Source organism: Perna viridis, chromosome 1 (genome assembly GCF_037379345.1).
Source record: "Perna viridis isolate PV_CMFRI_1.1 ecotype Kerala chromosome 1, ASM3737934v1, whole genome shotgun sequence".
Taxonomy (NCBI): domain Eukaryota; kingdom Metazoa; phylum Mollusca; class Bivalvia; order Mytilida; family Mytilidae; genus Perna; species Perna viridis.
In genome coordinates, this window is record NC_142445.1 from 49,174,688 (window position 1) to 49,202,498 (window position 27,811).

At 31.4% G+C, this 27,811-nt stretch overlaps 1 protein-coding gene across 5 annotated transcripts in view; it reads right to left on the bottom strand.

The window, feature by feature from the left end:
• Window positions 1-27,811, bottom strand: part of LOC148629150 (uncharacterized) — an 83,699-nt gene that overhangs the window by 30,263 nt on the left and 25,625 nt on the right. For 4 of the 5 annotated variants that reach the window (XM_088544990.1, XM_088544997.1, XM_088545021.1 and 1 more), the window contains exon 3: window positions 23,331-23,497. In XM_088544990.1, coding sequence (XP_088401116.1) covers window positions 23,331-23,497 — 167 coding nt within the window. Of the gene's footprint in view, window positions 1-23,330; window positions 23,498-26,173; window positions 26,233-27,811 lie in introns of those variants that run through there. The other variant, XM_088545005.1, reaches the window with a different exon arrangement.

Here is a 27,811-nt window from a genome sequence, read left to right on the forward strand (position 1 = left end):
AGACCAGGGAGACAAAATAAATCATGTCAAAAAAATCAACAAACTGTGTGTGACAAGGCCATTTAATCTACACATTGACTTCAAAAGATTCTTATCATATTTTTCTGCTAAAATTATTATCTTAATTAATGTCATCAAGGGTTATCAATATTCTTATAAAGTCTAAACTCATTAATGTCACATGTCAGATGTAACTAACTTTACAATATCCACAATTGATAAGAGATGCAGGCATGTGAGCTAGCTGAGGTGCAGCTTCAAAATTTGAAATGTACATATAACACACATTGTTTAAATTTGTAAATATACCACACCAAATTGCTGGATTTGAGTTGTTTATAAGCTTGTTTTTTTTAATCTGTGATAATTATAGCAGTAACATGTATAGTAACAGTTAAGGCAGCATGTCTTTCAACAAATGAATTCTGACAGCATGAAAGTAAACAGAGGCAGCAATAACCTTAAACATCAGAAGCCAAATGTTTGTCAGGTGAGACCCCCACCTTGTGTTTTAATCCTTTATTACTCATCCTCCCATGACATAGATTCTCATCTCTCCTCCATTCATTACTCATTCTCTGGCACAGATTCCCTCATCCTCAAGTGTTTCTAAACATAAGCTCACAGGGCTAGTGTCTCTAGGCTAAATTGCTGAGTCATCAAAATGGTACCAGACTCTGCTGGGGGTAATACAATCACATCATAACAAATATACAACAGTTTTCATGGGAAGCTGATGTATGATTCCAACACCTGTACTTTTCTCTTGATGCCTAACTGCAGACATATGTTAAGATGATTAAATGAAATTTGTAAAGATAATCAAATCTAAATTGATGAAGTAAAGAAGGATTTCACTTCATAACAGTGTAAACTTATAGTCTACATAAATTGCCAAAGAGCAAATAAAATCTATCATTTCACATCAAATGTATCTGTTCTTCATTTTCTGTCAGCAAGAAGTTCATATTAAAATAATTAGAACAGAAACTGAGACCTGTAACAAACCATGGAATCAAAGGTATACGAAATAAGGTAATAATTCAATTAAATAAAACATAATTTGTAATTCATAAACTATACTTTTATTACCAAGTAAGTCTAATTCATAAATACTACGATCTACAGGGTGTCTTTGGTTTTACAGTTTTAATTAATTTACCAACATTTTTATGATTTTATAACAAAAAATACCCCATATATTCTCACTGGTGTAGGTCTGAATAATGAAGATTATAATGGAGTGATACCACAAACCAATCATTTTGTCTCCATCATAGACCCATTCTGATACCAAATGTACTAACAATGTTACAATTAAAACAATAAATAAAGAGAAAATTAGACATTCTGGTATGTGGTTAGACAAGACGGCTACTGTAAGTGACCAATCAGAGTTACTTCCCTTACCCTACTATTTAGTGTTAATGGTCAGTTGAAATGCTTAAGCAAGGATTGATGGCACACATCTCCTTGCCCCATTATTTGTCTTGAGTATTAATTTCACTGCTGACTGACTTGAAATTTACTTATCCTGACAGTACTAAGGACCATTTTTTAAAAATTGAAGTATAATAATCATGGAGGACTAGCCACAACAATATAAAAAGCTTTAGAAAAAAAAACATCATGTTTAGATCAGTATTGCTCATGGTTGGATGGTTCTAGACCTGTAGTCAACTGGGAAATGATATCATCATCAGCTTGGTAGAGAGACAGAAAATCAATCCTATGATGTTTGTAATGTCTGCACATAGCTTGATCACTGCACAAATTCATCATGAAAACATTAAACGAAGTGTAGAGTCCTGCATTGTGTACACTGCCATCCAACAGGGACACGATGCACGATGATTAAAGTCCAATGACTAAACACACTCAGATGTTATTAAGTAATTACATTACTCCTAAAGCCTAGCTTGAAACATTTTTTATCTTTTAGAATTATTTCATAAACTATTTTTATGGTATTAATCAAGGGACACCATCAACACTTTTTTGATTGGAAATATATTTCCTGTAAATGGGAAAACTTCATGGATTATGTGCATTTTATTGTGATAACTGCTGCTCTGCAATTAATTACAAACAAAACATTAGCACCATGTCTCATCTATTATAAAACACCTACTCACTAAAACCTAGTGCAATAAGTGTTCTGGCCCATCCCTATAAGGTTATGGTGTGCCTACTAAATTGGACTTTTTGTTATTAATGAGGTGAAGGGCAAAGTATTATGAGACTCTCACTAGGATGACTTGATTCTAGCCTTCAGTAGTATTCTCATTTATCACAACTACACTAATTCTATACTTAATACCAAATTTGAACTTCAGTTAACAAGTAACAAGAGTACTCTATACAGTAAATTTGGAGGTACATCTTTATTAGCAGCAGCAATATTTTTTTAACTTTTGGTATTTGTAAATCGAAATGTAATAGATAGAAGCATTCTCTCCATCAATTTCTGTTAAGTCCATTGAGATAAATGAAGAGTGACAAGACCTTAATAAAGTGGACAATTCAAGATGAGATTAGAATCATTTTAATACAGGTGGTCTTCACCAACCATCCTTCTTATTCATTCACAAAATTTTTGCTGAATGTGCAGATCTTTCTTAATGACTACTTGTGATTTAAAGGGACAAGAAATATTCCCAATTTTTTTTACATCAAATTTAGGCCACTACACCTGCCGAATGAATCATATTGTTCCGATAATTTAAGCAAGGGGTCAGAAATACATCAAGGTGATCACTGGAAAATGCAAACAAAATAATATAGAATGAGTCAGAAAGACCCCATTTTTAATCCAACTTTAAACAACAATTTAGTTTCTTACATTATGATAAATCTTTTGTTAGGTTTAAATAATTTGTGAAAATATCCTAACAGAATGTGTCATTGTGTCGGAATCTATTCAATTTACATTTAAGTTTATATCTTCCCTATACACTTAATAGAAACCATGTTCAGGGAGTAAATAGAAATATTTCACCAGTAAACACAACCTAGCTATCTAAGCAAACAATTTCAATATTTAAATTTTATTTCAATGAGAGAAAGACTTTAACATTAACCGTCACATTTTTTTTAGTTCAGTCATAAATTGTACCTGTATTTTAGGGAACCCCTAAGAGTGATATATGTACTGGAGGTGCTCAGTCAATTTTACAAAAGTGATACAAATGAAATAGTTCCAAGTGTTGTCACCTTATTTCTTGTCAGAATTAATCTATCCTAAAATGTTACACTGTACAACACATGTTGCATGAATGGGTTACTGAAAAAAAGATGTAACAAAACATGGCACCATGACCTAAAAAAGTGTACCACAAATTCTTTCACCTTGACCTTAATTCACACTTTATGTCAGTATTCAAAATAAGCATTAGTTCTTACAGTTGCCTTGACCTTCACACTTAATATCAGCGTACAGCAATAGGTATAAGTCATCATTATCATCTCCATAATTTAGTAAGTTTTCATATGCTCCATTGACCTATGTACCCTATACCTAATTTGCAATTTGTAACCTTGACCCCCAAACATTATGTCTTTATCTTCACCTAGACTTGGTATGTCAGTGTAAGACTTAACTCATCTGTGAAATATTTTAATGAAACCATATTTCAATATGATTGTCTGATCAGTGTTGCCCTAACTTTTGATGAATGGTCAACCAACCAAAAAATTGGCAAGGCTTTGATTAAGCAGCAGTATACAGTAACAAATTCCCTACCACCTCAAAATGAAAAATGATAACCAGAAAAATTCTAATATTTGTAATAAAATTTCTTTTGATCCTGAATTCTTGGCACTAAAAACAAATTCTCCAAATTTTCTGGATTGAAATCTTTCCACTAAAATACCAGACCACCTAATCTAAAAATGGATATGAAAACTGAGTTAAACCACAATTGTTAATCAGAGTGATTAATCTGTATGAGAATGTAAACCTTTTGTCTCTAATTAGAAAAAAGGGCCTTCAACATGGCAATACACAAGTTAATTCTGTAAAGTTAGCCTAATGTTAATCTCTAGATAAGTCAACTTCAAAGGACAATTCTCACTCAGATTAAATCCACAAAACTGATGACAAAGCAAACTAGATAACTTATCAATTGACACCCTGAAAAAAATACAAAAAACTCAAGACCACACATAGATTATTATACAAACATATAATTGTTTGATGTAGGTATATAAACATAGCATGGGGCATCATCTACTAAGGTGACATCTTGGGATAAACTCTAAACTAAGAGGTAGAGAAAATAACTTATGAATTAACCACCTGAAGATAACCCATGAATAATAGTATTTAAAGTTGTTAAAGTTTCTAAAAAATATGCCACAATTACAACTTAATAAGTATATAAGGGCACCGTTTAAAAGCAAGGGACATTTTAAGAGAGACAATATCTACCACTCTCGATTTCTCAAAGAATACAAAACCACTAATCTCAAGAAAGCAAATATTTTGATTACAGTACTTATGAGTCAGTGGATAGCAGGATTATTGTTTGATGACCAATACACATTTCTGCGGTCAATGTGACAGGGTTGTAGGCTAACTCAAGTACAAAGCTAATATTTCTGCCTTCAGCTTTTTATACCATTGAATAGGCTTAATGTCATGAGATGTCACAAATTAACAACTCAGCAATAATGAAATGACTAACAACCTCAACAGAGCTGGAGACTGGCAACCCTGCTACATTACTTCTCTCATTTTAAACAGCCAATTCAAATTTGGGACACATTAATTGTAACCTTTTAATTATATTTCATTACCTTCAGGACAAGATTTAGTGCCCACCCAAAGTTTCAAAGATCCTATATTAGGATAGTTACTTACACCACTTCAAGAACAAGCCTCTACTATTGTAGAGCTAATATTTTGGGCAGGAGACTTACAAGGATCTTAAAAGCTATGGAAGACTTATCATTCATTTCAATAAACACCTAATCCATTTATCTGTTTGACAAAGATAAGATTTTGCTCCAGATATCCCTAATCTGGGGAGGTTCAAAACTTATCCAAGAAATGAATCAATTATCTTTTATTTTCCCTGACATATATTGCTATAACATAATTGTGGTTAGAATAAATGATAGTATATCTTGTGTGAGTCATCCAAACACTGGGTACTAATATATATGTTTACTGACCAAGATCTAAGTAATTATCTAAGTGGCATTGACATTTTCATAAAGAAAATCCACTTCCTTTAGAGTTATTTCCCCTCAAACAGTTTTCTAAATTAATAGTGAAAAAAAAATAATACTGCTAAGAAGAAAGAAGATTTCTAATAAAGTAAGGAATTAGATCTGTCATGTTTCTAGGAGAACCAACTCATATTGCACTCTTCATACACTGGAAATAAAACAAAATAACCGACATATTTTGAGCAGTCAGAGGCAAATCTATAGCAGATTCTGTCAGAAAAAACTACATTTGAATTAAAGAAATAGACCAAATCTGAAAATAATAATATCCGATAGACCTGGTAGTGTTACCTGTTTATAAAAGTAGGTGACAACTGATTGTTGAACTGCAAAGAAACAAAGATTTATACATGGAGTGTTGAGATAAGCATGAAATAGTCAAGAAATAAAACCCCTGGAAAACCTGATTGTGTACAAGTATTGTGTAACACAAGGAAAGACATTTGTTCAAAGGGAGGGAAAAGGCAGCTGCATTAAGAGCATTTATCCTATATCAGTTTATCTGAAAACACTATAAGTTCTTAATGTATTAAATAACCATGATTGGATAACTATAAAATCACCTAAAACTTATAGGATTAAAATTATCACTTCCTAGTCCAGATCCAAATCAAGTATTACAATGTGTGAAATTAATTTAGGATTTTTATTAGAAGGATCAACATCAAATGCGCTGTTAAACACTTTGTACATCTTTCAATTAAAATCTGATTAAAACTAATTCATAAGTTTGGATATGGAAGTCCTTCGGTAAAGCCAAATCTGCTTAACTTCTCCTGTGGCCATGACTTGACTTACATATGAAATCAAACATGTCTAACAAGGACCCCACAAATAGGCCAGCTTAAAAGATTAATCTTAAAGACCGACAGCATGTTTTTATTTGACTTAAAACTTTCAAGCCCTTACCCAACACTCTTATAACATTAACAGTAACTTACTTTAAAAACAATTTTACAAAGGAAAACTTTAAACTTTACTTCACATCTTTACAAAATAAAATATGAGTTGGCAGAGTTTGAAGAGTATCCATCAATGATTTTTTAATAGGTCATTAATATAGTACCATAAATGCACATATATTTCATTGCAGATTATTAAAACATCAAAAGACTAGACCTTGAAACCACTTATGTACATCCAAAATACTACTAACTATAAGTTTTTAAACAAAAAACAATGTAAGATACCTAAATCATCCTATGCCATCTTCTTCAGCCTGAGCAGACTAAAACTTCCTTCAATGAAATGATCAGCCTAAGCAGCCTATAACTTACTTAGACATCTAGACCATCCTTTGTCACCAAGATCAGCTTGAAAAACCTTGAACTATCTGACACTCCTTGATCACCCTATGTCAGAAAGATCACCCTGCACAACCTTGACCTCCTAGAACACCATATGTCACCCAGATCAGACTGAACAACTTGACCTATCTAGGACCCCTTGATCACGCTACATCACCAAGATCAGCTTGAACAACCTTGAACTACCTAAGATCCCTTGATCACACTATGTCACCAAGATCAGACTGAACAACCTTGACCTATCTAGGACCCCTTGATCACATTGTGTCACCAAGATCATCCTGAACAACCTTGACCTATCTAAGACTCCTTGATCACACTATATCATCAAGATCAGCATGAATAACCTTGACCTATCTAAGACCCCTTGATCACATTGTGTCACCAAGATCATCCTGAACAACCTTGACCTATCTAAGACTCCTTGATCACACTATATCACCAAGATCAGCATGAACAACCTTGACCTATCTAAGACCCCTTGATCACACTATGTCACCAAGATCAGTCTGAACAGCCTGGAACTATCTGAGACCCCTTGATCACCCTATATCACCAAGATCAGCATGAACAACCTTGAACTATCTGAGACCCCTAGATCACCCTATGTCACCAAGATCAGCATGAACAACCTTGAACTATCTGAGACCCCTAGATCACCCTATGTCACCAAGATCAGCATGAACAACCTTGAACCATCTTAGACCTCTAGATCACCCTTTGTCACCAATATCAGCCTGAGGCAACCTTGAACTATCTTAGACCCCTTAACCATCCTAACCCACCCTGATAAGCCTGAGCAGCCTAGATCTTCCTAAGCATCTTGAACTATTTAGTTAACCTCATCCATGAGAGTGAGGCTGGACCTTGATCTTGTTAGACAAAACATTTTAAAGGAGTAAAAATTCACAAAACTTGAACAATCCACCAAAATCCTGAATGGATCTACCTGTTCTATCTAGATCAGCCTTGTTAACCAGGAAGACTATGAAAAGCCAAGAAAAAGATGAACCAGTCTCACATAATTTTACCAATTATTTAAGCCAATACTTACCCTCATTTTACCACAATGAAAGAAGTAACATTTACTCTTTAATTAAATATAACTATCTTGTAAAAACATCAGTAAACTGTAATTAAAGCCAACTATTTTGTCCAAAAACTTTTCTTGAAGGACTTGTTTGACTAGAACACAACCAATTTAACAATTTTAACAATAATAAATTTATTATAAAACAATTGACAATTATAATAGTATACTATAATTACTCTCCTTTTATGGACTTCTTGATTTTAAGACAAAATAATACTTTTGTCAAATTGCATTAGGCATTTAAAGCAACTGAAAAAGAAACAGAATGCACTCAACAAAAAAAGACCTTAGATTACTTTCCATCAAATACACAATTATTAAAATGGCCTTGTGTATTGCTAAATATGACAGTGAAATGAAAATACCATAATTATTGTTAAAATCAACCTGATCAGATTATTTTAACTATTACCAACTGTTTCCTACAATTGGCACATTCATATGTCAAGAATTTATTAAACTTCTACTTTAGTTACAGTGACACTAAGGCCAAAAAAAATGTATGTCTGTTTCGGGTTTTCCGACCAACCCTACTTTTTTCTCCCGACCCTAATACATTTTTTCCCCAAAATTGACAAAATCGGTAATTTCCGCCCATTTCCCATATAATACGGATCATTTCCGGTAAAACCAAAAGTACGTTAAAAACCAGGTCACAATAGCGTTTGAATAGGAGACTGATTTATATCACATAAATCCAAGCATAAATACTGTGTACTAATATTTTGTTCAAAATTCCTACAAAAAATAAGTGTATTGTAATAAAAGACATGATTAATAGGTGTGTATGTTAAAAATTAAACTTTCTACTTAAAACCATACACGCTCATGACTTAAACATGATGCTATTTTAGGCTCAACTTTAGTCAAGAAAAAATAAAATGAAAAAAAAAAAGGAAAATGCCTACCAACCTACCCTATTTTTGGAAGGAATGTAACCCTAAACAGACATTTTTTTTTGTTGGCCTAATCATGAAATTATGAGGAACACTGTCTCAGCTGAAATACTCTTGAACAATTGGCATTAAAGTAAATGGTTAAACATACAGAATATTGTCTCATGTCTGACAATTCAACAAAAGTGCAAGGTACACAGAGATATAACTAATCAAAACTGATGCAGGAATTACAATACCTTAATCTTTAATCATTGTCTTCAGAATTGGGTAACATGAAATATGTGACAGTTAACAAGGACGATTCAGTTCATCCCCACCCCCAACACTTCCCCTTTGCCTTCTTAATATTAAAATTTAAAAGACAACAATTTTTAGAACTCAAATAGCATACATGTATAACATCAACTAAATCAACAACTATTATAGATTTAAAACAAGAGGATCCACTAACAGTTTTAATCCTTCCCCTGGATACTAAACTATATATACACTTAAAAGTGTTTTTGATAAGCATAGGACAAAACTGCATTCAAGATCTATATGTATGTTGGGGTGGATGGTTAAATTATTCAAAGTAGCAAGCAAAGTGCAAACCAATCAGGTTAAAACTTTAAATCACAGGTCAAATCATTGGTAATAATGCTTTAGCTTGCACTTGTAATCAAACACAACTTTAAGCAGGTAAAAGAATCGCAAGTTTTGGATACCAAGTGGTTGTTGAGCTTTCCTGGATGGTTGGGCCTTTGGTCAATGTGCCAGAGCTTCTAAAGATACCATGAATTATGTTGTAAATATATTTCTTTATGTGTTAATGTTCCTCACTAAGTCTGTTAAATAGTTGCATATGGGCTTATTTAGTAATCCAGCTTAGGCCTCCAAAAAATATCCTAGATTCTTATCCCGTCCCACTCAATTTTCTTTCACTCACACTGAAAATTATGTTTTTTGAGTTTTTTTCCCAATTCAGGTCAATTTCTTTCTAATTGACAGCATTTTCACTTAAATCAATAGAATTTAAAAAAAAAAAATAAATTTGCCTGCTCATCCCTAATTTTGAAAAATGTTGGATGAGAATCTAGGATTTTTTTTAATGATGGCCTTATCATTATTTTTGAATCCTTACATAACAAACTGAAGTACTCCTTCCTACATGGCAACATCTACCTGCACAAGCTAAGATTAAATTCACATATTTAAAGGCTAATGACCTTGATCAATGGACAAACAATGAGCCTGAAAACCCATTTGATGATATTTTGAATACACAAAGCTACATGCTTGCAATTAAAACATTCTTTGACAATTCCCACCAGTAATTCTAGCCAAAAGCCATAAACAGTTAATCAGTTGTTTTCAATACTGGGGTCGAATTTTCCAGTAATTCATTAAATTCTGATTGTTATCAGATGATAACAGTATCGATAATGTGTATGAAAAGGTGATATCCGTGTAAAGACAAATCTAGTCCATTTTCCTGCTTTTTTTCCTCTAAGAGTTAAAGGTTAAAGTATGTGACCAAATATTTACCGTATTATCACTGATGAAATCTGATAGGGATGTCAGTGTAGGCAAGTATTTTACAGTAATGTTCATAAGCACGAAGAATTATCCTGTCAAAATTTACTGCCTTCAAAAATCGAATACTTTCAGATAGGCATTTATTACAAGAAGCAAGACATTCTGGCTTTAAGTAACTAAAGATAGTGCATTAAAGCTTTGAACAAACAACATTAAAACATGCTATGTAAAAGAACTTATCACAAGTAGAACATGTAAGTGCACAGCTCTTAAATTTGTCACTTCAAGCAATTGAATGTTTGAAAAAATGAGACAAAAATTTCAATGATCTGTAAAAATCCTTTAATAAAAGTACATTTGTCTTTCAGTTATGTTATGTAATACATGAACTTCTCTTCATATTCAAGTGTACAATTATCAAGTGTCACAAGACTAATATCATAATCTAAATCAACAAATCGTTCAGTTCATGACAAATTTCCTCCTCTGTAAAATAGTTCCATCATAAAATGATCAAAGGTATAGAAAGACAGAAAATTTAATAAAACATGCTACACATCTGTAAAAATCTTTTTCTAGACTTCTGATATGTCATAGATAATGCACAAAGTACTTTCTTGACTTAAAAGCCATGATTTTGTTGTCAAACAGAGTCGAGTTTTTGTCATGTTACAAATGATTTGACTGTCAGCTATACTTATATCATGTATGAATTACCATTAATATCTAGGTTTACTTCTGCCACACCTTTCACTGAGTTCTTCCTCACCTATGTCATGAAACTAGAACAGCAATTTCAGGGGAGCCAAGTGGTGCCAAGGGGTCCCAAGGGGGTCTGTCTCCCCTTTATATCCAAAAAGTGAAAATCATGGGTATGCCCCATTTAGATCAGTCAGTGCCCCACCCACTATAAGGAATTTGTTGTTTTACCACTGCTAATGGTATCATATGTACTGTAAGTAAGTCTCTGTAGACCTTCAAGAATTAACAGTTTTCAGATTGATAAACATATGAATTCTGAATAATTAAATATGGAATTATCAAACATTACATCTATTTGATTTTTTCTTGCTTTTTTGTAATTTCATAACCAAGTTGATTAAAACTGATTATCTAATACCATGCATTTATAGGTTTATTTGTTTTCAATTCAAAAGTAAATTAATATGAGATTATTTTGTAAATAGTTTAACAAAGTTTAAATATGTGCACTACAAAATATTCATTCACTTAATGTCAAAAATGTTTTCATTTAATTATAAATGAGAACATGACTTAGTATCATGTCACTGGGAAATATAAAAGGATGAAAAAAAAACAGTGAATGATCTACAACATCACACACAGGAAATACTAAAACAATCTGACCTACAAACATCTCGTAATAAATAAATCTGTCAATGATCATGATATTTCTGCTGATCAGGCTGAATATTCTGGATTCCTTATTGGCAAGACAAAATCCTAATGATTACTGGTAATAAAAAACTAAGCAGTCCAAAGTTCAATCCACCAATAAAACCCACTATTATAGTGTACATAATAATAAACAATAAACTGAAAAGTCAGGAATATGTCGAAAAATCACTTATATAGTAATGATATAAGCTCACAATTAGGATTTTCCATAATATTTGTAGGTTTCTCCCATTTTAATTTCAATTTTAAGACATTTAAGCTGCAAAAAAATGCATGTAAGATTTGCTAATCTCTCAATAAAATGTTATGTGACCTTCAGCTAATATATCTGACTGTATATACATGTAGTAAATGAAACTTGATATTACACATTTTTATTTTTCTTAAAAGTACAAAAACTATGCATGATCTATCATAAGACAAAACAGAAAAATAAAAGTCTTGTTTCCTGCTACCCACAAGAAAAAACAGGAAATTGTTTTAATTAAGTAAAGGGGAAACAATCTAGACTGACAGTGCTTGAGCCAAAATCGCCATTAAATGTTTTGGTTAGGCACAAAAAAGAACTAAGGTAGGCAGGGTTGCAGGAAACAGACACATTAATTTTCTTGGTCTCATATAAAATTAAATACAAAGACCTGATTTCTCCTTTACCAAAATCTATTTCTATACTTTTTTTTTCACTAGGTACATTTATTATTATGTATATCAAATAATCAAAGATCAGGTGGTGTGATAGAAAAAAAGAATCCCCAAGTTGATCAAATCAAATGAGTTGCAACAAAAACAATTCAATGATTCAATGATGTATGTTTTTGCTGGGAACTTCTGTCAATAATTAGATATGGCTAGAATGTCCCATTATTGTAGGAATAAAGTTGACAAATGAGTTTTAGACATGTTTTCTGAAAATATCAAATGAAATAATTGCTTTTGCTTATCATGATGTAAAGCAGCTATAAGTCAGTTTGGACACTTGTATACAGTAAAATCAATATTGTCACATGCAACAGATCTATATCACCACCACTAGTACTGTTCAGACATAACTATAGCTACTAATTTTTCATTGTCAGAAATTTGTGCCTGCCACCATAGTCAAGTAGCCTTCTCTTATTTTGTGATTTATATTTTAGAAATTCGAATTTAGCTACATCCAGGACTGACTAAAATTCTTGTTATAAAGATGTAGGTTCACATCATAAAAGGTTCTTTCTTAAGGATTTATATTTATAGAAGGTTAAATCACTTAGGTCTACTAAAAAATAACCTTGAACCACAGTCTATGAATTAAAAAAAAATATAATCCATTTTTCCATGACACTAAAAATCCTACTTCAATTGAACCTATCTCAGTGACCCCTGTATTCAGCAATAACAAGACTATGAATAAAATATCCCTGTTTATTGCATTCTGTCTGTCTTACCTGACAATGACCCTAGAACGGTCACTTAAGACAGGTTTGACTGTTCCATCTCAAGACCATGCTGAAAATCAGTATAAATATAGCTGCCAACCAGCTAAAACAAGCATTTAATGCCAATAGTCAGTATAAATATGGCTGACAAGAAGCTTAAGCAAGTATTTAATGCCAATAGTCAACTACTTTGTTTCTCTTTTTTTTCAGCATAAATCATTACAAGGAAAAAATAGGTAAATTATCATTAAGTTCAGTCAATGTAATGACTGGGCAGTAGAAAGAGGAGTAGCAATATTCAGGAAAACCTTTTTTTCCCTCAATTGGGGTAGAACAATTAATGAACAAATCACATAAAAACATGTCATTTAAGATGTGATTATTCCTTACTTCTAAATACGAGGCAACAATATTCTAACTGACAAGATAATTTATCTATCTACAGCTATAATGATGAGGGACAACATCTTCACCTTGTCATCCACCTACACTGATACCAAAAAGTTGACACCTGACTACAAACTCTACCAAAGTTATTTATTATACTATGAATCTATTACTAAATTTCCTGGATATGAAGTCAGAAATTGACCACAATGTATTATGACTGTCTGCTAGGTACATGTAAGGCTAAAGATTGGAGCCCTTTCCTGCTCATCAACATGGTCTGCTACTTATACTGTCAACTTTTACTTTTATTACTTCCTTTATTGTAGAATACTATATTGTTTACTTTAAAAACTAGCTGAGCCAATGAAATTACACAAAGTAAAAACAACATCTACTCTTTTTCTAACACAACTTTCTGATGTGGTAGAAATGATGACGATAGCAGTCTCAACTGAAAGCATATGAAAAAATCATAAATCTCAAAACAGAATAGAACAGTTTGGTATATTTTCTTTGTATGATACTAGCCTTATCACTAAGATAATCACACTATTTAGTTAGGAGAAGGGTTAAAAATAAGCAAATAATATATCATCTGTGTATGACCTGAACGTGGCCAAATGGAATTTGCTTTGAATTAAATATCATAAAAATAAGTCAATTGGTAAAAATATGAATTTTCAAGAATAATTACTCAGCACATAACATTAAAATAATGTGTGCTTTTTTAATCAATGATTTGTCTTCAGGTATTGATATAATGATTTCCATTTTTTATATGGTAGAACTGTTCATTCATCATCTGAGTTGCAATGCTACTGTATTTTCTCATGTGAATTTTTCAAAGATTCCATTAATCAAATAGAAATTATCTTAATCACAGCAGATAATTTGTAGATAAAAAGAAATTCAATATACCCAGTATACAGATTTTTTCAGTTTTACAAAAGTCTTGATGAATCAGTTTTAAAATGCTCCTCCCTTAGATGTCATAAAACTCAATTCATGTTTCAGCAAGAATTATATGGTGGAGAATTGGACACCAATACTGCTGACCTATCAACTACTCTTTCATAAAAAAAAAGTTAGGCGTTTCATTAATCTCCCTCTATATACCCTTTAAATCTAACCTGTCATGAGGAAAAAATTAACCGTTAACATGATTGGATTACAATCTTTTAAACATCATGTCTTTATACATTTGTTACGATAATTTGTTTTATCTTCTTGTCATCTTTGTTTTGTTTTCAACGTAGTCAGTTGGAACAAGGCTTCTTTCAAAACAAGTGATCCTGACAAAAAACGTGAACACCTTTCCAATACATTGTTATACCTTCGATTGATGCACGCACATCTTACCAATCAATGTAGTTCAAGTTTCCAAAACAAATGACTTTACCTACTAAATATACAGTTCGAACAATAGATATACTTATTTACGAGATACGCTACGTGAGGTTTCAAAAGTAACACTAGAATTATTTATCAGTGTATAAGGCTGTATGACCACCCTAAGAGCTGATACACATGACAAATTCATCTAATTAAACTTTATCTACAATCTCTCAATTCTTCTCCCTAAAATACTTATGATAATATTTCAACATACTTTTATCAAAGGTCAGACAAAAGATTTGATTTCAAGTGTTTACAATACCACTATTTTGTGAGAAAAATCTGAATCATCCTCCATTTTCAGCTTTAACAGTTGTATCATGACCATTGTGACACTGGATATTACCTTTCATGTACAAGTAACCCTAAAGACTACCAGATACTATAAATCACACAGAATTAATAATAACATAGCAATTGACTAAGCTTCATTTAGCATATAGATATGGCTCAATCAGTCTCTTTCACACTTTCAGCTGCTGTTGCTACATTTGTAAAGCTTTATTCAGTAATTTAAATATAACAGAGATGAAACTCTATCTCTATCCTCTGTTGTAAAAAATTAAGTAAAAACACTGCAATTATTTACAAAAATCTTTCTACTTCAAACTAAAAAAGTAATACTTTGGGATTATTTCTTTCTTTTGGCATTTTTAGAGAAAGGGTTTGAAGAAAATACTGCTGTTGGTTAAATTAAATTTGAAGACAAAATAAAAAAAAATTCACTGATATGTGAGCTAGTTGTAATGAATATCCTAAAAAGTAGTATCCACATCCAATCCCGATAGGACATAAAACCAATGTACTTCCTTCAAAAAACAGTGTGAAAGAAAAAAGTAGAAGTATCTTACCACATAAAAACATAAAGCCAGTTAAAAATACAAATCTTTTCAATTAAAAACAACAAGACAGGACATGGTATGAATAATAATGACATAAAAAACCTCTTGTACTCATATACATCAAAGCTATAGTAAAAATATTTGCTAACTCATTGGCTAGCTATTATAGTAGCAGATTTAATTAGTTCCTGGTTCTGTACTTAATTTTATTAATAAATTAATGCTATAATCATACTAGTAGAAGTAAGTCTTTTAGTTATATGCACAAACAAATCTCTTTACAGAATCATCCACATAAAAAATCAGGGCAAAAAAAATGTAATTTAATTCCTGATATAATTTGCAAAAAGATAGACTTTACCCTTCAGTGCATTCAGTGGATCCACAGGGCGGGATCTGGAGGTCAACCCCCCCCCTTTGTTGGAAAATTTTCTTAATTTCATTCAAAATCTGGGCAAGAATGAGCAAATAATAGCCTGGAACCCCCATCAAATCTCTTGACTCACACCAATTATTTACCTAAATAATTACAGCAAAATGTGAAAATCAAGTTCCTATATATTTGAATTTAGATTTCAAGTTAAAAATAAGTAATGTACTGGTAAATTGTAAAAACAATAATTGTTCTCATTAAAACTATTATTACTAATACACTAAAAGCACCATTACTCAAATTACCAAATAGAAAGAAGTTTAGAACTAGAGCAAGCTGATTTTGTATTTGGTATTTTAACCAGTAATCATGTTAAGCCATCATTTTAATTCAATATAAATCTCCATTTGCTATTCTATACCCTATAGTTGTGTCATTACAAGGTACCAATTATCTGAATAAATATGTACGTAGGGGATCATCCAAGCCCCATTTAAATCGCACTGGGGTTATTCTACCCTCAATTACCCTTCCTAGTGAATTATTGCTGAATAGACAAAATTCATTCACTCATAATTACACGGTATATCTTAAATGTGCCTCGTTTACAAACTTTTTATTCTCTCCCTTTCATTGAAGTGAGAGCATGGGGTCAAAACAATGAGTATGGATAAAAGTTTTTCTACCTACATCAAAGTAAAGTAATTTAACTTGTCACCCTGCCCATTTTGCTCTTGACATAATAAGCCCCATCTATCGAACATTGACCACATTCCAAACTAAGTCAGTACAATACATGTACCTGATCAAAGCCTATAAATATACCACTTAACAATCCCGATCTTTATATTTGCTCAGTCTCAGTTCATGATTTAGATTTTTTCTCTAACTTTATTTAAATTCAACCAGAACTAAATGAACCTGTATGAGAACTAAACTAAATTAGTAAGTACATGTAGTACTTTAAAACTCAAAATTAAATTCATAAATGACCATATACATGTATTTACCAACATCCACACAGAAAACAAGATTACTTAAAGTTCATGTATTGATCAAATTGAGCTTTCCTGTAAAAAGGAACTGACCATGATTTTAGTAGTAATAGCTATTAGACTGTTGTGAAGACTACTTCCTCCCCACAACATGACAAAAATAAAGAGGTCTTCCAGTTATAAAACAGAAATGAACAACCAATTCGAAATGTGTCATGGGCAATAACTCTTACAAAATAATTCAGGGAATCATCAACTTACAGTTATTTCATGTTTACGACAAAATATAACTTCATATATAATCAAAACTGTATTTTTTGTATAAAAACAAATCAAACAGAATTGTTCTGTTGAACAGAAGAATGCATGTAAAATGTTTAATACAGCAAGATTATGGTTGACATACACACTGCTAGCATACTGAATAGATGAGATGCATCACTGTTCATCCCATTCTTTACATTACTAACATGCAAACTGAATAACTCAGAAAAAAAACAGGATTTCATACATTTGTGTCTGAAAACAAAGTAACATTGATACCAACCCTAGGGAACTCCTATCAACAAGTGTCTGTTCATAAAGTTAACAGTAATTTATTGTATTATTCATAGCCTCAATTGCACATTGCTAATTCATACCAAGGGATTTTATACAAAAACTAAGGACAATTTTGTTCTAAGATATATTTTATTCTAACTTCATCAATGGTAAATAATATTGCTGCTCAAACATGTGGTTTTATCTGGCTATATTGGACTTGACAAGTTAAGCAAATATCAAAATGTATTCTATAGTCATGGTTAAATGAAAGTTTACCAACAGAAGTCATAATACAAGCTTGTTTATCTACTATTAACCAGGAAATTTTCGCACCACATTTTTTTTCATGGTTTCTGCGATCAGTTTGCCTTCATGAAGTTTTAAATTTGGGACCATTGTCAAATTGTATTGTATGATTTTCAAAGAAAATATTAAAGACAATTTAATATTTTAGATATGGGTCTTACCTGCAAAAAATGAAAAAAATAAAACTAAAGCATAAATTTCATGGTTTACAGCATACTAACTTGTTCTGCAGATGACTAAAAAGCTGCAGTCAACACTGAATAAACAAAGCTACACGATGTGTTTCAAAATTTTGGCTTATTTTTATGAGAGTGATAAAAGCTATGAATTTTTTTCTGACACAGTCGGTATAGTTTCACTTTTTACCCTTTGACCTTACGGACACTCTTCTATTGAAACGCAAGTCACCTGATCGCAATTTTGTTTCCCAATTGGCCAAATAGTGATAACTAGGTGGCATTCGAAAAAACGAAATGTAGAAACTTATAAGTAAAAAGAACAAACTTTTACTGTGTTGGTTATCTTTTTTAAAGATAGTACTTGTTTATATTATCATCTACTAACTTAAGAGCCTTTCAATTAAAGAAAGTAAATGTATAGAGCAATGAAAATGTAGTGACATTATTAGAGCTGAAGATAAATTAGAATGTAAAAATGTATGGCCTAATGGAGGCTTTCAAATTTTTTCCTCATAATAACTTATTAAATTGAATAAAAAAAATTATATTACTGTAAAAAAAAGTACAAAACAGTGGCTATATACGTTTAGTGAAATCACTCATGTGCCCTTTCTACAGAATAACGTAAGTCTTTTCTCTATAAATCATAGCATCCCTTGTGGAATGTTACTACTATTGATTGTTTCCATACAATTTTCTTTTGCTACAAATTCCCTGGAGATTTTTTTTTAATTACAAAGACTAAGTTTGAACTGGTGTTTAACTTGGTAACATGCTAGCATATTTGTCACCAGCTGAAAATAGGGATGCAATCTAGAAATAAGTCAATGATTTAGGACCAAACATGGCACAGATTTATAGAGATAGCTATGAACAAGAGATCTTCACACCATTAGGCTATATTTCTTCAAAGAAATGAATGAGATGCCACAAAATGCAAACTTTGCAAAAATTGTATTAGAATTACTAAAATGTGATTGATTCCTTTTCAACCCATAAAAAATGCTTTAAAGTAAAGCCTTGCATGGACTGTATGATGATGATACACAAGAATATATCTTTCTGCAATTACTTAAAGATCTACCAAATACAAGTATGAGATATATGAAAAAAACCTTGCTAAACATTTGCATATTTTATTGTCTGTTATAATCAATTTACAATCTTGTACATGGTTATAGCATTTCAGGTCAATCTATTTTGAAATTTTAAAAATCTTGTTATTGTTTTTACTTATTTACCCTATAAAATAAATGAAATCATACATAGTATTGTGAAATGTAGAACCTGGGATGACTCCAGTCTCATTAGAAGGAATCTTTTATACTAATTAGAATGTCATATATTAATAAATATACTTTTTTTCCAGATTCAAAAGGTCAAACTCCTGAAATGGAAAAGTTTCATGATTATTTTGTTATCCTTTCAGGAAGCTTCTTAAACTTAAGAAGCAAAATTAGAAAAAGTCAAATGTTTTCTTAGAAATTTTAAGATAAAAACTGTCCAGCAGTTCTGATGGTGAATTTTAACATACTCATTTTCACTTCTTCCTATAACTCTTCACACTGTACAACAGATAAATATTGAAACAGGGTTAACAAGAGGTCCCAAGCTACTATAGACCATTAAATCTACCTATAGACATGGACAATAAGCAACCTTCTCACAACAAGTGATGGAACCATTCTAGTCTAATGTAAATTGACTTGTACACAATATAGAGACCCTCTATAATTATTAACTGTTGTAAGTCATTACATGGCATCCATTCACAATTATACATACCAACTTGGTCTACTAATGGTCAATGTTTTTAATTAAACCACAAAACAAATGTAATGACAATAACAAGTTAGTCCTGACAAAACCCTATATCTCTGATGATGTGTGGTATACTATGTTACATTATTCATTTCCAATCCCATGGGATATGATGCTAAATAACATGAATTACAACCAAATATAGCCTTGCCTAGAACCAAGTATGCAAGATATTCTCAACTCAAATTTAAACTTATCAAATTTGCCAGAAACATGCAGTTTCAAATGGTTTAAAGACATCAATTTGTTGACTCAGGTCAAATTTACATCACATGGTATTTACCAATTGAACTGAACAATAATGTATGTCATGGTACATTTAAGGAGAAATGAGTGGAATCAGCAGATATGTTTAACCACCTTTAATCAATGGAGTATTGATCTCACTGCAGGGAAAAGGAAAAAGAAAACACAGTATTGGAAAAAATTCCAACACTATATCTGAATTAACCCTGTCACCTTTTCAAGACAAGTGAATTTAATGGATAAGAGCTGTTATTGTCAACAAGTCTACATGAGTTTCATCACATCCCAAAACAACAAACCTAAAAGACTATCAACACCAACAACAGACATACACAAATATCAACAACAAACTTACATGAATACATAGACATTACCAGCAAAAACCTAAAAATATCAACATATAACAAAAAAAACTGAGATAAGTCTTTTCTGTTCGATATTGTCAATAAAATGGTGCATTTGTTAAATATTCTTTCTTTGTGTTGCTTTCATATATTTTATAATGATATGAAAATATAAAATTATCATTTTTGTGTCACCACTACAAAAAGCACTAGGCTGCAGGGGTATATGTGGGTTCATGTTGAAATGAACTTATAAAAAAACTTAACATTAAACTTTAACATTGAATTTTCTAAGTCAACAGACCATGACTGCAAAAGTATGCGTAAAATTGGCATGAATATGTGATACAATGATGGTAATGCATCTGTACACAAAACATCATAGACCTAGCATAAGGAGTTCATGTTGAAATGAACTTATAAAAAAAACTTAACATTTAACTATAACACTGAAATTTCTAGGTCAACAAACCACGACTGCAGGGGTTTATGTATAAAATTGACATGAATTTGTGATGCAGTGATGGTAATGCCTCTTTACACCAAATATTATTGACCTAGCATTACAGGTTTATGTTGAAATGATCTGATCAGAAAACAAGTTTGTGGATGTCGCCGTTGCCACCACCGTCAAAGCAAACACTAAGTCTCGCCCTCCATGACTTTCGTCAAAGGCGAGACAAACAACAACATTACTTACAACAAATTTTCACAAAATATCAACACAACACCACCAAAAAAAATTTTAAATATCTTAAAACATCATCAAAGTTACTAAATACCAACTGTACTTTGATATCAACAATTTAAAAGAAACAAAATTACAGGAATATGACAGCAATACCACTAACAAACTTACATGCATATAAAGACAAAATCAATACACCTACATGTATGTATATCAACAAAAACAGACCTTCAAGTGTATCCACAAGCAACAAATCTTTCTGTATATTTAACAACAAACCATCATTTATATCAATAACAACAAACCATCATATATATCAAAAATCAACAAACCTTCATTTATATCAACACACAATAAATCTTATTATTGATAAACAATCAACAATCCTTCACGTTTATCAACAACCACCAAACCATCATGTATATCAACGACAACAAACCATCATGTATATCAACAAACAACAAACCATTGTGTATATCAACAAACAACAAACCATCGTGTATATCAAAAAACAAAAAACAATCATGTTTAACAACAACCAACAAACCATCATATATATAAACAATCAACAAACCATAATGTATATCAACAATCAACAAACAATCATGTTTATCAACAAACAACAAACCATCATGTTTAACAACAAACAACAAACCATCGTGTATATCAACAAACAACAAACCATCGTGTATATCAAAAAACAACAAACTATCGTGTATATCAACAATCAACAAACCATAATGTATATCAACAATCAACAAACAATCATGTTTAACAACAAACAACAAACCATCATGTTTAACAACAACAACAAACCATCATTTATATCAACAACCACCAAACCATCATGTATATCAACAACAACAAACCATCATGTATATCAACAAACAACAAACCATTGTGTATATCAACAAACAACAAACCATCGTGTATATCAACAATGAATAAATCATCATGTATATCAACAATCTACAAACCATCATGTATATCAACAATCTACTAACCATCATGTATATCAACAATCAACAAACATTCATGTATATCAACGAACAACAAACCATTGTGTATATCAACAAACAACAAACCATCATGTATATCAACAATCAACAAACCATCATGTATATCAACTATCAACAAACCATCATGTTTAACAACAACAACAAACCATCATGTATATCAACAATCAACAAACCTCCATATTTATCAACAACCACCAAACCATCATGTATATCAACAATCAACAAACCATCATGTATATCGACAACCACCAAACCATCATGTATATCAACAATCAACAAACCATCATGTTTAACAACAACAATAAACCATCATTTATATCAACAATCAACAAACTTCCATGTTTATCAACAACAACAAACCATCATGTATATCAACAACCACCAAACCATCATGTGTATCAACAATCAACAAACCTTCATATATATCAACAAACAATAAACCTCCATATAAATACACAAACAATCATGTACCTGTTTGTAGACCAAAAGCCAGACACCTTTGGCATGTATAAATTTTCCAAAAGTAATGTACTACAGGTAGCATACATTTGTATACTGCTGAAATAAATTGCTCAAAATATAAGAATCCATAATATGAGGTGCACTTCTTCAAATGTTTATAATCACTATGCAAAGTTTGAATAATATCGGATTAAAACGTTTCGATTACACAAAATAACTACTGTTCACAACACAGATGACAAAATATGGCTTGGTTCAACATACTAAAAATGTAGGATCAAGTTTATCAAATTTCTCCACAATAAATGGTGCACATCTTCAATATGTATATAATCACAAAACAAAGTTTGAATAATATTTTACTTATAGATTACCCTTAAGCATGACCGACAAACAGATGGGAGGACTGACAGACAAAATAAAGTGGCTGGATGGATTCGAATGTCTAATAGATCAGCTTTCTCCATAGGTGATCCAGGTAAAAACTGACCACCACTATAATTTCTTATCTTTAATGGTGATATTTGATTCTACAATTAGTTTTGCATCACATGAAAGCCAACTTAAATCATACTTATGGTGTATATTTGCTGCTTTTAAGATCAAAATAGAACCAGTAATAAAGATGTTCATAAAAATATTGATAATTAGAGACCCATAAATTGACGGTTTGTTTTTCTTCAGATGATCAGTAAAATAACCTCAACAAACAGTGGCTTGAATTTCATATAACCGGGAGTTTCATGAACAGTACAAAACAGTTTTATATGTAAGTATAGAATTTCTCAATATCATAATTACAATACAGCAATAATCATAATATACAAACACCTGAACCTACCTGTGTGCCACACCCCTTTCATGAAGATAATGAACAGCTGATATCAACTGTCTCATATATATCCTGGCTTTGTCTTCTGGAAGGCAGTTTTCTTTATGGGTCTTGATATAAGCCAGTAAATCTCCCCCAGCAGCACATTCTAACACCAAACAATACAAGGTAGTAGCCTGCAAACAGAAAATCAGACATAAACAGACAATGAGAGTCATTTACAGAAAATCACGGTCATAAATAAAAAAATATAGTAATAAACAGAAAAACATAGTCATAAACAGACAATTAGTCATAAACAGAAAATCAGTCATTAACAAAAAAATCATAGTCATCAACAGAAAATCACAGTCATAAAGTCATTAACAGAAATCTTTGTCTTAAACAGATAAGCATAGTCGCAAACAGAAAACCAGTCATAACCTGAAAATCATAGTCATTCATAGAAATTTGTACTCATCAACAGAAAATCATAGTCACAAACAGAAAATCAGAGTCATCAACAGATAATTATGGTCATCAACAGATTATCATGGTCATCAATATTCGTACAGACCTAAGATATTTTGATGAAAGTTACATTCCATAGTTCGTGGAACAGATTTTTTTTGTTTTTGTTTTTGTTTTATCTTATTCTTCTCATTATTTTTTTATTGTTCAAACACACATTTTGAAAATTTACATTGAAAGTTACACCCCATAACTATATGAATGGACCACACTCCACGACAAACAGAGAATCAAGTGTCAGTGCTTGTGATGCCATGAAAGCATTATCTTATATGAATTGAATGCACATAACACCTTATGAGGCAAATTGAATGCTATATCTTATCTAAATCCTAGATTGGTAATTTTCTTAAAATTAAAACTTAGACAGCATTTTCACAGCATAAGACCTCCCTTTTAAAGAGAAAGATTGGAAATGAAAACATTTCATTTCCTAATGATTCCAGTAGAGATGAAATTAATATATGTTTAATTATCTCTCTGTTGACACTTAGATCTAGACCATGTTAAAACCTTGAAAAACTTAAAATCAATATTTGTGTATTTTGCACTAATACTCTGAATTTGAAATTTAACTTGCAATTTTTTTTCTCATGGTGAAATCATTATATTACTAACAAGAGAAGTACAAGACTATGAGTAGAAACTTATTTAAAAGTTAAGTTTTTCACCCATTCTTTGTAAAAATTAATAGCTGAATGAAAAAAAAAAGATAAGCCATTAATTAATGGGGGTCAGTTTTATTTTGTATTTGAACTTCACTGCTGCACTATGGTTTCAGTTTCACACAAATCCAACTGTTTTATAATATTTTTTAAAACACCCTCTGCCATAGTTAAAATAAAACCATTGTCCTGAATAACCATTTGATATTCCTGCAAGTTCAAACTTCTTATGTAAGGTTTCGAATAAATGAACTTGCATTACTTCAAAATCTAATTTTATAAATAAAGCAACAATGTTATTCATTTTAAGTGTTACAAATGACATTCACCTACAAAATAAATTGACTAACATATAGAGTTACTGGGTAAGCTTTGATCCAAAAGACAACCTGCTGACATTAACAGGGTGAAGATGACATTTACCTAGAAACCAAATCTTATTTCAAGTTATAATAAAACATTGAATTTATGTCACTCTTTCCATAATTTGTAGTTACAAACCTCAGTTATCACTTGATATAGGACTCGTGCTGGCCTATTTTCATAGTCCTTAGCTTGGAGAGTGAGGTGTAAAATACCTTATCTGTGCCAATGAACTATACTATATATCAAAGTCAGTCAAGTTCACAAAAGGCATCAGATTCAGAAACAAACTGCATGACAGCTACTTTGTTTTTTGTTTTGGGAGGAGGAGGGTGGAGATGGAGATGGGAGTGCATGATCTTTTAAAACCCAGTATCCAATTATTCCAAAACTCTTACAGCTAAATACTAGGCCTAGATGTTTTAATCATATGAAGAATACAGTATTTTAAAGTCAAGTTTGCCTAACCTTAAAATGTTACTTTTTTTAATGATTATCAAATTCATTGTCTTTTCACAAGGCTCGAAATTTTACCTATTTCAGTCATAAAAGCATAGTTCTCATTCTAAAAGAATTAAGGAGATTTTAAGAGTAACCTTCATAAATTCATTTTTTTTTTTAAGTTTTCTAAATATGTAAACATCCCAAGTATTACAGTCTTTGCATTCTGATTTATATTGTGTAACTAAATCAACAATTTGTTGAAATATGATATAGATTTTCAAAAATATTTAAAAACTGAAGGTAAAGTTGATAACAATCTTAACTTTGGAATTCATCACAGTCAGCGATTAGTATGGAACAAATTTCAATCTTATCAATTGAGTTAATTGTATTAGTAATTCAAATGACTACTAACTTAGGTAATTTTCAGAAATTTACCTGCAAAAATGAATCAATACCTTACCAAAAGTGTAGAGTTTCAGAAAACAGTTAAACATAATTAAAGCAACAATGTTCTTTGTGTTAGATTGGGGAATATAAAGGTTTGATTATGGTTCAGTCTTCCACATGATCATTCAGATATCATCTTGAGATTAAAATCTGGTAAAACTGACTAAATAGAAATGACACCTGTCTGACCGATTTGTGGTATTCTCAAAGACACAAATGCAATACACTAAAATTAGTGCAATTAGGCAGACATAAACTGACAAATATGTAACAATTAATGTAACATAAAACTAGGTAAAAACACTTTAAAATGTGAAGAGTCATCTTTATATTTACTTAAACAGAAATAAAATGCCTAATAATATCCATTTTTACAAGAAAAATACTGCAATAAATCTCACTTTTATAAAATATACCTACGATTTTAAACTCTTTTTCTAGTCAACAAATGACATTACATATAAACATATTAATAAAAATAAACATCAATGAAACAACTTCAACTTCCTGTAATTTAAATCAGTAATAAAATTACACCATTTTATAAATTACGCTACTCAGGTTTGACTAACAAGCTACATAGCTGTAACTATTCTATGCTTTTCCCTACCACAACCTGGGACTTTTTCTCTGAACTGTCAGGCCTTATTTTGCTAAATTTATAGTCCTTCATATTACTTGTTATTGTTTGCCAACAGTCAGGTAACTATTGAAAGGCAAGCATCCTAGCATTAGTTTTAAAAAAGCATTCTGATTTGATTACTGTTAAGGTGCTGATCAAAGAAAAGGTTTGGCTGACCTCCCCTTTCCCCCCCCCAAAAAAAAAAATCTGATTTTTTTTTTTCATGAAATCTTGATTTTTCACAAATTCCACACTCAAAAATAATATTGCCTTGCTAAGCTCACTCTATAATTCTATTTATGTCATCCCTTAACTAAAATCCTGGATCACCAATAAGACATTGGCATTAAAAATATACATTTCAATGCCCCTGAAAGGAAGCTTTTGGAATTTGTCAGCAGATAACTCTATATACTCTGCTACACAACTGTATGAGGTTAACCAGTCATCAATTTTTACTGTAAGATTACAAAATACAAAAAAAAGTTATATCTACTTCCACTTAAAAAGGCAGATTTTGGTTGAACACTGGTAATAGTTAAAATGTTCCTAACACTGTCTCTGTGACACAAAAATACAATAAAGGTGGATTAACTAGAATATAATCTGCCACGTGATGTTCCTAACACTCGTAATTTTCTACTCAGTTTTTCACTCATGATATATAGTTTGATAACTTGGAAGGCATTATTAGAAAATAACTAAATTACACCATCGGAATTCGAGCAAGAGACGGATGATTCAATATGGATCGGCAAGTATAAATGACTGCAAAATAAAATCTATATTTTTGCTATTATGGTGTTTTTATGGATGAACATCGATTGTTGTCTGAATCTGGATGCTCATAATTTTCTATGTCATTTCTCTATCCTGTTAAATTATCCCAGAAATACAGCTATTGCAATATTATTATAGATAACAATTCCAAGTTAATTTTTCAATTAGTCTGTCAGATTAATTCCACTACTAATCCAATAACTTGGCAGATGTTCCATTTATCGATGAAATGTAAGGATAATGTATAAAACTTCTATGTAAAGCTTTTACACAAGTTACAAAGTTATTACAGAAATGAAGCATAATTGCAGATACGTTGGTTGTAAACAGATTCTGAACCTTGGTCAACCTTTGACAAAGTCAGAAGGTTAAGATGAAATTGATTGATTGATGATGGTTTAACATTCTAAAGAAAATATTTCATGCATTTCAGAACCAATCAAAGAGACCCACCTTTGTACCAGAAAGACACTATGAGTTAGATATTTATTGTGCTATCTCACAGAAGCAATTGTCTTAAGGATACATGCCACCCCACTCAGACACAATATTTACTGAGCCAACCAGTTGTTACTATATCCCATAAATACCCTGTGTTTGGTGAAGAAGTAGGGATTAAAAACTTTAAAAGTGTAACTTGGCCAGGAATTAAACAC